The sequence below is a fragment of the Ptychodera flava genome, chromosome 10 (genome assembly GCF_041260155.1).
Source record: "Ptychodera flava strain L36383 chromosome 10, AS_Pfla_20210202, whole genome shotgun sequence".
NCBI lineage: Eukaryota > Metazoa > Hemichordata > Enteropneusta > Ptychoderidae > Ptychodera > Ptychodera flava.
In genome coordinates, this window is record NC_091937.1 from 28,480,855 (window position 1) to 28,492,340 (window position 11,486).

Below are 11,486 nucleotides of genomic sequence, written 5' to 3' on the forward strand. Positions count from 1 at the left end.
GCTGGTTTAGGGGCCCGTTTTAGCACTGCTATCAGTGCTAAAACAGTATTTTAGCATCGGTGGAATGAGCTCTCGTCCAATCAGAATGGCGCATGGTATAATATAATTAAGATTTCGTTTGTATGTTTTAACAGACGAAGTATTGTGTGAGGGATTACTTTCCACAAATGAGCAAGGCAACAAGAAGTAGCCCCCCCCCCCTAATTAGTTATTTTTGTAAGATAAGCACGTTTTGTCAGATAAGCGCCGTACACACGGTTCTCGTGCAAAGCGCCCCCAACGGATGTTTCAAAGTTCAGATAAGAGGACCAGAGGTCAAAAGTTCATATTATTTAACCAAAGCTTGGTGAACAGCTAAATTGTGCTGTGGACACACATGTAGCCGCTGTTTGACGCCGTCTCAGATTTGAATTTTACGCCCCTCTGAAATATGTTTGCAGCAAAATTTGGACTTTAAAGACAATGCCGGAGGAAATAATGAAGAAGGACTGTCTTCTATCGGATTTGGAGCCCTGTGAGAGAACAAACAACAATGGCGGCGGTGGCAGTGAATTCAATAACAACTGTGGTGTTCTAAGACTAAGTCCACAAGGTATGATCCATGTAAAGCGGATTTGAAACACCCGCATAGTCCACAATCGCTTGTGGTCTGATTCACGTTGGACAGTCCCTGTGATCCAGAAAAGGGGTACTGTTTCAGGGTCAAAGGAGTCTGTTGTTCGTTGTGTACATGATGTCAAAACACAATGGACACGCCTAGCAGTATGGCTCTGTGTGCCACGGCTGTGTGAAGTCTAGGGCCTCTCCGTCGTCTTTTGGCATTCGCCGAAGGCCAAAAAGACGACGGAGAGACCCTATAGGCAGTGTGTTACCTGTTACTTCGTTTACAGGCTATATCTGCAGAAATGTAGTCCATAGACACTCGAGGGTCTATGTGTAGGTTGAGGCATTAGCTGTGGAAACGCAGCTATCTGTTGGCGGGGTAGCGTGCATCCCTATGCAGGTCTGTTAGCTGCGGGCCAACTGGCGGCGAAAATGAGTCCATTGCGACGACACCAACTTGTGTCGGAACTTTGATTGGCAAAATAAACCAAAGTGAGTGTAATTCGATAAAATGACCTATACCTATACACATTTAGCTAGTTTTGTAGACTACCGATAGATTATGTATGGAGGATCAAGCAACATTTCGGTGAAATTCCAAAGTCATTTCTTTCCATAACTCCATACAAACCTTTGTAAAATTTGAACACTCCTCCGATCATTGATTGTAAAATTTGACCCCCTCTGAAAAACGGTTTCGTAAAACTCATGCCCCCTGATTTCCACCGACCCCCATCCCTTTAAAAAACGAATGCTCCCTTAGGGGACACTAAGTAACACATTTGATAAAATACTTGAAAACACACAGTCCTGTCACTTTTATTAAGAACAGGATAGTGTGACTTCCAGAGTTTTATCAAATGTATAGTGCAGTAATTTCATATTCGTTAGTCATCGAGTAAGTTATAGAGCTATGTTAAAACGTTTTAATGTTTAAAAGAAAGTGATGAAAGAGGTGTGCCCGAAGGTTGGTGGAATTGTGAAAGTTGAGGTTACTGAAGATTCCAGCAGTTTTTTGACACTGAGTTGTGCTGGGGCACATTGTCATGGTGCTTATATATATTTTCGATTAATATGACTCTATCTGACTATGTTTCAGTTAGGGAATATCATAGATCGGCTGTTAATGTTACTGTATGGATAAGTAATGTAGAAACATTCTTTATTTTTCCAGAGTGTTCTGCTATTTTCAAATCTCTAAAATATTTGGACAAAATGCATGAGCTTCTGAAACCATTAGAGACACTGACTGAAAAGATGCGTCAACAATATCAAGATAATACATTATCAATGAAAGGTAAGGTTTCGTTTTACAGCCTAGGGCAGATGTCGAGTTTTAATTGGTATCATGGAATGAAGAAGTGTGCGTTTGTGGATCTGATACAAAGAGTACGATGTTGTATTGCTGGATTGCTGACTGATTATCTTAATAACTAGGAGGGTAATTGTTAGATTAGTGATACGAATGGCTTGCTTTTAGCTCATCTTGGTTACCAGTCCCAATGGACACTGTCCGGGGAGACTTACAGGTTTGGCCATGTCCATGCGTACGTGCATCCATCCGTTCACGCAAATATCGCAGAGTTGCCAGAGTGATTTCATTCAAACTTGGTACAAGGATTACTCCTTATGTCATACATGTGCACATCGAATATTGTTCTGTGATACAAGGACATTGACCTGTGTTATAAATATTCATGTCAATTGGTTTCACAATCTCTCTTTCCAAGAGTGCTTTATGGAGCCTTGTTGTTAACCTTACTCTGTTGAACTGTTTTTTATCAATCTCTCTAACAACAGATGCATCAATGATTCTACAGGGCATAATGCAACATTGCTTTATAACATTGGAATATGGCGTGTCAAACCAAGAACACCGGAACGAAGACCTGAATCCATGTTCTGAAGGCGATCATATTGAACACCAAACTACATTACACGAAGATTCCTTCCGTTTGGTGGAGTGCAGTTCTCATACATGGGACAACTGTGACAGTGAAATCAGCACTGGGTGTGGTAAAAGTTTTATGAAAAACAGCAATGATGGAAATTTTGAGACACATGTTTTGACCGACTCAAAGATCAGACTACATGAATGGAAAGAGGGTGGTAAAACATTCACAAAGAAAGACTATCTTAAAAAGCACCAGCTAAGGCATTCCGAGAACAGACCCAATAAATGCGGGAAGTGTGGCAAAAGATTTAAAACTAAGGACGATCTAAATAGGCATATGTTGATCCATTTTGGTGTCAGACAGCATGAATGTAAAGAGTGTGGTAAAACATTCACACATAATACCACTCTTAAAAGGCATATGTTGATTCACTCAGGTGTCAGACAGCGTGAGTGTACAGAGTGTGGTCAAACATTCACATTAAGGGGCAATCATAAAAGACATGTGTTAATCCATTCTGGTGCTAGACAGCATGAGTGTAGAGAGTGTGGTCAAACATTCACAGAGAAGGGCAATCTTAAAAAGCATATGGCGATCCATTCTGGTGTCAGACAGCAAGAATGTAAAGAGTGTGGTAAAACATTCACACTAAGGAAGAGTCTAAAAAAACATATGTTAATTCATTCCGGTATCAGACCACATGAATGTAAAGAGTGTGGTAAAACATTCACAGAGAAGGGCTATCTTAAAAAGCATATGGCGATCCATTCTGATGTCAAAAAGCATGAATGTAGAGAGTGTGGTCAAACATTCACAGAGAAGGAGAGTCTTAAAAAACACATGCTAATCCAGCCAGAGAAACGACCCAATAAATGCAGTGAATGTTGCAAAAGATTTAAGAAATACAATCTAATCAAGCATATGCTGATCCATTCAGGTGTCAGACCACATGCATGTAAAGAGTGTGGTCAAACATTCACACTTACGAACAATCTAAAAAGACATATGTTAGTCCATTCTGGTATCAGACCTCACGAATGTGCAGAGTGTGGTAAAAAAATCACAGACAAGCGCAATCTTAAAAGGCATATGTTAATCCATTCTGGTGTCAGACCATATGAATGTAAAGAGTGTGGTCAAACATTCACAGAGAAGGGCCATCTTAAAATCCATATGTTGATCCATTCTGGTATCAGACCGCATAAATGTACAGAGTGTGGTAAAACATTCACAGAGAAGGGTAGTCTTAAAATCCATATGCTGATGCATTCTGGTGTCAGACCATATGAATGTAAAGAGTGTGGTAAAACATTCACACAGAAGGGCCATCTTAAAATCCATATGTTGATCCATTCTGGTATCAGACCGCATAAATGTACAGAGTGTGGTAAAACATTCACAGAGAAGGGCAGTCTTAAAATCCATATGCTGATGCATTCTGGTGTCAGACCATATGAATGTAAAGAGTGTGGTAAAACATTCACACAGAAGGGCCATCTTAAAATCCATATGTTGATCCATTCTGGTATCAGACCGCATAAATGTACAGAGTGTGGTAAAACATTCACAGAGAAGGGCAGTCTTAAATTGCATATGTTAGTCCATTCTGGTATCAGACCTCATGAATGTGCAGACTGTGGTAAAAAATTCACAAACAAGTGCAATCTTAAAAAGCATATGTTAATCCATTCTGGTGTCAGACAGCATGAGTGTACTGAGTGTGGTAAAACATTCACAGAGAAGGGCCATCTTAAAAGACATATGCTGATGCATTCTGGTGTCAGACCACATGAATGTAAAGAGTGTGGTAAAACATTCACACAGAAGGGCCATCTTAAAATCCATATGTTAATCCATTCTGGTGTCAGACCGCATGAATGTACAGAGTGTGGTAAAACATTCACGCAGAAATCCAGTCTTAAAAACCATATGTTGATCCATTCTGAGGTCAGACAGCATGAGTGTACAGAGTGTGGTAAAACATTCACACAGAAGGGCCATCTTAAAAGACATATGCTGATGCATTCTGGTGTCAGACAGAATGAATGTAAAGTGTGTGGTAAAACATTCATGCATAAATGCAATCTTAAAAGTCACATGTTGATCCATCCTGATGTCAGACAGCATGTATGAAAAGAGTGTGGTGAAAAATTCACATTTAGGTTTATTTTTAAACACTCAAAAGATCACATGAACACAATGGCACAATACCTTGCTGTATAAACACAAAGAAACTGGTGAAACTTTACCTTAAAAATATTTATGTGAGGCATATTGATTAAAAGTTAACGTCAGATCATACCATTGCAGCAAGTGTTATACACCATTCAAACAGGATGGTGGTCTGGAGATACATATGATGTTGACCATACAAATATAAGACCTCATGAATGCAAAGTATGATGCAGAAAAGAGTTTCACATGTAAAAAATCAGTGTATTAAAGCATTTGAAAAAAAATTATTGGAGAAAAATATTTGGGCACATGAATCCATCCAATAACATATTTAGCTATTTTGACTGAAGAGAGATAAGTTACACCTGTTCATCTTATTGCATATGATCCCCTGCTAATGTTAACAGTAGATGTATGCATCTTAATATCTGACCTCATGAAATAGAAATGGAACACATGAACTGAGGCATTCAATGTCTAGATTGTTCAAAATATGTTCCTGACTGTATCCCCAGCATATTGTTATCTTTATGAGGGATGTGTCGTCATGGTGTTAGACTCATGAAAATAATGCAAGATGTTATTTTGATTTACATATACCGTACTGGCATAGGTTTAAGCTTACCTTTGGTATATGTACCAAAGACAGCTTAAATGGTATGTCAGTGGCGTCTATATGTACATATGTATGTATGCATATATGTTTGTATGTATGCATGTTAGTTTCTGTAGATATCTGTCTGTCCACAGCAAAAACTCCAAAATGGCTGCACCAAGCACGTTAGTATTCGATGATCAGATGCATCAAGGAGTGGAGATATGAATTTGTTCAAATGAACATGTCAGTGTCAAAAATTTGCAAATGAGGTAAAAAAGGGAAAATCCCGCCAGGCTTTCGTTGAAACTTGGTATGTGGGTTCTTTATGGTGACTCAATTTAGATTTGTTCAAATTGTGGTGAGCTTTTGATAGTTGTAATTTGTGGGCAAAATTTTTCCGTTTTTGGTCAAAATATCATCTTCTCTTAAGCGCTTGTTCCATTGCCTTGAAACTTTGTATGCATGATCCTGGGGTTGGCTTCTGACAGATTTGTTCGAACTGTGTTAAAATTTTCATATTTGTATTTTGGGGCATTTCCCCCCATTTTTGGTCAAAAAAAATCATTCTCTCATATTGTTCGTATTGGGTTGCTTTTAAACTTGATACTCCTCATCCTAGGATTTCCCCTATCGGATTTGTTAAAATTCTATTCGAGGCAATTTTTCTCATTTTTGGTCTAAAATCATTTTCTCTGAAATAGCTAGTACGATTGCTTTAAAATTTGTTATGCAGTTTCCCAGGTGTAAACTTACTTAAAAGTATACTCACTCTAGCCTGACATATCGAACCAATTGTAAACCAAGTGTCATTGACGCTATGTTTTGTAGAATATTGCTGACAATATCTAGCTTCATCTTGGTGAAACAAAATCAAAGCTTTATAATAAATATAGCTCCGCCGTATTCTTTGACAACACTGCAATGAAGAATATTTTTGTATGCTTTTGTTAGTATTACTAATAAAATCACAGTTGGGTCGCTGTTAGAATAAAATAATTGAAAAATGTTTTGCCTAAGTTTTTGCCTAAATTTTTGTTTTGCCTAAATTTTTTGCGTTTTTTCAGACAAGTTGCATTGTAATTTTAACGCAGTCACAGTTATGTAGATTTATCTTATTTGCAACTATGTTGAAATAAATTTATCTTTTTTCAAAAAAATGTTTTGCCTAGTATTTCCTTGTGACAGGTCGGTCATTGTGTGGTTGACGTGTCAGTACTGAGGGGGTAATTTTGATGACTGTATCAAGGGCATCAATATTATATATTCAAATCATTACATTACACTTTCAGATAATTTCTTGAGCGACATGTGAAATCAATGTCAAAGGTCATCGATATCACGTGGCATTCGTCGAAAAACTTTGCTCCCACACTGATCTCTATCCAACAAAAATCATACTGCAATCATTGTGGCACAGACATATTCCGGAGTTGTATTTGGATTCTTCTGCGCTTGCAAAGCTGCAAGCTTAAGGATTTCCAACTACCTGAGGCAGATGCCTTAGAAGTTAACAGCTAGTAAGATGTCAAGTTTGTGGTGCCGCACATTTCTTTCCCAGTTTGCAGTTTTTATTTCATCTCAACAAAAAGAATCGTCTCAACAAAACGCACGAAAGAAAACCGAAACATATCGCTGACAAACTGTAAGCAAAAAAACAAACACAAAAAAGTTGTCCGCATCGGTCTTGCTAAAACTCGAGGTCAAGCAGAGAGGAAAAAGAGATTTCGTCCCGGTCAATCTTCAAAGACCCTCAAAATATACAAATATAGGTCCGCTTTACACAGTCATATCCGTCCATGGCAAGCAATCAAGTACTCGATACTTGGCGTTATTTTGACAGTGCATCAAACAAACTGAATGTACAAATTTGACAGAATGCTTTATTCAATATGAACGAACAATTCTAAAACGTTTAGCTTGCAATTGTAGTGTTAATTTAGCTTCGCTACACTTCGAAACACTCGTTCTCATTTGAATACAACTTTGCACCTCGGATCTTGAAATAGATGCACCCAAGGCTTGGCCGAGTCTCTTGGCCGATCGCCGACCGCCAGTCGCTTCTCACCTGACATGTCCAAGCATTACGTCTATAGCACTGACACCAAAGTGAAGAAAGACGTCGCCGATGAAAGCATGAAGCTCTACCACAACCTAGGCGAAGTCGAGCAACACTGGAATGTAAAGTTACTGTTGGCAAAATTCGACAGAGCATGCATGACAATACTACTTGCCTTGAATACAGACTAACACAATACATGGAATCATGAGTATTTTTAGATACTTGGAACAATTAACAGATTGATACTATCGATTTCAAGATCCGATTGCAGTATCATCATACATGTTCAGGTGATAGTACAAGGGCACGGTCTCAGGTGATGTCATATAGAACTGCCAATTTATCGGCGGTCTAGTATGTGACCATTGCTCTTGGATATCTGTTGAGCTGCCGATCGAATTTTCGTTCACGTTTATGCTCGTTTATGGCAGCCATGGTGTTGACAATATCACTGCGAACTTCTCGGATTACATTTTCTGCCAATAAATATGTCAAATTGAATGTATTAATCAGTGTGACAAAAAGGAGCAAGGACAACCTTTTGCTATTAATATCTAATAGATTTGGTCGTAAACAGACATGCAGTAAAACATTATTGCCCTATCGTTTGGATTTGCGGTCATCGGGACGGTAAGCGCTTTCCCTTTTTGACATAGGCCAACTGAAAGCCTCTCTCTTTCGGACCTTGCACCCAATGTATTCAGATAATATCATCACAAACCTCTTTCTACGTACAGCAAACCTCGAAGAGGCGAGAATGATTTAGAAGTATAAAAATGCTTCTCTGAATATTGTATAGTGCAAATTTGACAAAATATCATTTCATATTTTTAGTCCTTATACATTTCATAATTTCCCGATGAGGGTTAGCAGGCCACTGAGTCCTAGTAAAATTGCATACCACATAGTTATGCTTAAAAGCTTATTATTTACAAAACCATTCCTCATTATTGGAACTTCAAGGTTGAGTTTAAGGATTTCATTCAAGGCGAAATGCTCAATGAATATCTGATGCTAGATTTCGTCGATGAATGTATTTATTGAAAATTTGTGAGCTCTAAGCTTAGTTTGGGTATATAAATTATCAAACGATTATCACTCGTTCACGATGTAGAATATGCACTGATCTAAATCTTGCACTATATAAAATGAAATACAAAATTTAACACAAGGCTGGACAGTAACGTATTGGTGCTTGGATGCACGAGATGCGTCGATGACTGCACAGGTAGGGTACCTACATTGATTTGTAAAAATCGGATTATACGCCATCTCCAACTGAATGCTAAACAAAGTTTGTTGACCGCCCCTTGGATGACCAACCATTCAAACTTTGGAGGTCAATTAATTTAAAATGGTCGACTACTGACAGAGATTTCAGGACGCCGAATTTAATTTCACACAGTGTGATGTTGCTATTACTGTAGGTGGGAAAACATGCTTACCATTTTATGTATGGCACATGAATGGAAGAAGACTGTCGCCAGTAACCCTACAACTGCTTGCCCACAGGGAACCCATATAATCTCTTTGTTGTTGTTGTTGTTGTTGTTGTTGTTGTTGTTGTTGTTGTTGTTGTTGTTGTTTGTATTGTTAAACGTTGGGAGACAGTTGCATTGGGTCAAAAATACTCATAATGTCATTTTGTTTGTTAGGACATCTATATTATTACGTTTGAAACAAGAGCCAAACAATAGTTTTTTTTCGTTGAATTTTCTTGGTCAACAACAACAACAACAAGAACGACTAATATAAACATGAAAAACAATACAAACAACAACAACAACAACAACTAGATCTCTGGTTTCCCTGTGCTGCTACCGCTGGACATGTCACTTGACAACGCCAGCATCATAACTCATTCTTTGAGGAAACGGCGACATTGGCACTTTAGACATTGTCGGATAATATTGTCTAAGTTCTCTAAGTAAGACTCTAGTATTAGGAAGGTTGGAGAGTGATCGATGCCCAGAATGCTGGTTTATCGATATAATTGGATAAAATTGAAAGTATCTTCTAACGTCTAAGTTAAAGTTTAATATAAAAAGGGTGGGGAGGTGGCCGATGCCCGACATGCTGTTCTATCGGAAAATATCGGATTGCCAAATAAAGTCCTGAAGCAATATTTCTGTAAGTTTTGCAAGTTAACATTTAACATTAACATTGAATTTTACTTTTCTATAAATTTTGCATTGCTGTTAGTATTAAAGTAAACTTTTTTTGCAAAAAGCAAGCTCTTCCATGATTTTGTCTGATGTGTTTGTGTGGATGTGGGAGGAATCGTGTAAGCCTGACTTCAGTCTTATATGTTTACAGACCCTTAAACCAGCGTGTCGGGCATCGTATACATCCCAACCTTTTTAATATTAGACACTTACGAAGCTGTTAGACGATGTTATCGATTTTATCCTATTATATCTGATGAAACTGCATATAGAAGGGTTTGGAAGTGGCAGATGTCTGGCATGCGTTTCTATCGACTGATATCGTATAAAACGATCGATAATATCGTCTACCTTCTAAGTTAGAGTAAGGTATTCGAAGGGATTAGTTTTGCATACTGTATCAGTTATTGATCTTTAAGAGATGGAGTGATCGTGGGTTTAATTGGTCAGAACTAGTCTGTGCACGCTTGCCTTGCCACAAGGTCTGTATGCCATTGTGCTGCTTGCCCTGAACTCCCACCCCTGGACACAACGATTGTATGGTCACATGCGTTTACGTCACCTTCGACATTAAAATGGACAAATATCAGCCCTCGATATAAACAACAACCTATGCAGGCTTAAGACATCGTTACACGGTGAGTGGCATACTTTATCTATACTGTCTGATTTCTTAAAGCGCTCCTTTTACTCTTCATGCTTTTTAAATACAGCGAATGGTCAGCCGGTCTGCCTTCTTGCTTCGTTACTGAAAACAATCATTTGCAAAATATTAGGCGAAACCGTAAAGTTAATAAAAGCGACTGAAGGAAGGGCAGTGCGGAGATGCGCCTTGAACTAAGTGCCTATCGACATGGCTGTGCATTGCAGCAATGAATCATAATTTTCGGTCGAAGCAACATTGGTTTTGAAACAGTGCTGAATGAGTATGGCGATAATGTTTTACCGTTTTATCTCCACTACAGGCCTCTTTACAGACTTTGATTTCATATATCATGACATGGCAATCCCAAGCTGCTGCCGTTCAAAAGTGTGTGATTGAAAGAATTGTCACTCAGGCTGCGTTTACAAATAATGGTAAGGGAGGCTGGAGGAATACCGATCGAAATCTTATTTTTTTTCAGATCTCCCCTCGATACCCAAAATAATGTTCAGGTACCCCCCTCTCCCCGTCTATATGATCAAAATTTTCAAGTCTCCCACAAATCATCATATAGCTGCATATTTATTAGGGATGCACGCAAAGAAAAAATAAACAATGGCATGTATTGCGCTGTTCTTCCCGCAGATGTTTAACACTGCCTGTTAGCAGTTTCGAGAGCCATATTCCTAAGGCATGTTCTTAAATTGATTCATGTTTAAACAAATCAGTGGACATTTTTGATTTACCAGTCAAAGCTGGCTTGAATTAAACCGACTCGATCTGGCCAGGCAAGTGGCACCTGCTGAAAAGAACATGAAATGACGATCATGAGAGAGTATACAAATTGCGAATTCTTTAAGTTTCTTTAGATGCTACCTATAAGTTTAAAATAGTGAAAGGTTCAAATATTCCGTCAAATAAACATTTATCTCTGAAAATGTTTGGTTGAATAACAATAAATTTGGTAAAATTGAACTAATTCATTTAAATTAGAGTCTTTACTGTACAAAGTTTTACTTTCTTGTCACTTTTGTTTATTTTGTGCTAATTCACTATGAGAATGTGAAAGCATAATGACCCCATCTTTTTCTTCACTATTTAAAAGTTTGATAATTCTCATTTACCACTATTTAAAAATCCCGGATAACTTTCAAGTCTTCTGGTCTTCCATGTGTTGCTTTCTGGCCCGATCTTGTGTAAAAGAATCTTTTTCTGCCATGAGCGTCACATGAACTGAACTCTTCTTTAGCTACTTCATATAGTCAGAGCTATAGCTGTCTCTGCCGTTATGCAGCGACAGTGACACTGCCTGTAGGCAGTGGCAGGGCAGTATAGTTGTAATAACTTT

The 11,486-nt window shown here is 38.3% G+C and overlaps 1 protein-coding gene across 2 annotated transcripts; it reads left to right on the forward strand.

Moving 5' to 3' along the window:
- Nucleotides 1–299: 299 nt before the first annotated feature.
- On the forward strand, nt 300–6,416 carry LOC139142392 (zinc finger protein 493-like). Of its 2 annotated transcripts, none has more exons than XM_070712307.1 (3): nt 300–592; nt 1,778–1,900; nt 2,404–6,416. In XM_070712307.1, exons 1-3 carry the CDS (start codon nt 463–465, stop codon nt 4,629–4,631), a joined length of 2,481 nt encoding a protein of 826 aa, XP_070568408.1. In that variant the 5' UTR covers nt 300–462; the 3' UTR covers nt 4,632–6,416. The 2 variants fall into 2 exon arrangements, with proteins under 2 accessions (XP_070568408.1, XP_070568409.1); XM_070712308.1 differs by having other exon boundaries at nt 315–592; nt 2,424–6,416.
- Nucleotides 6,417–11,486: the final 5,070 nt, after the last annotated feature.

Excerpts from the sequence above, each read along its gene's own strand:
- LOC139142392 (XM_070712307.1), top strand. The coding sequence starts at position 463 with ATGCCGGAGGAAATAATGAAGAAGGACTGTCTTCTATCGGATTTGGAG. Across the intron at positions 593-1,777 it reads TCTAAGACTAAGTCCACAAG|AGTGTTCTGCTATTTTCAAA; the intron begins GTATGATCCATG and ends TTATTTTTCCAG. Across the intron at positions 1,901-2,403 it reads TAATACATTATCAATGAAAG|ATGCATCAATGATTCTACAG; the intron begins GTAAGGTTTCGT and ends CTCTAACAACAG.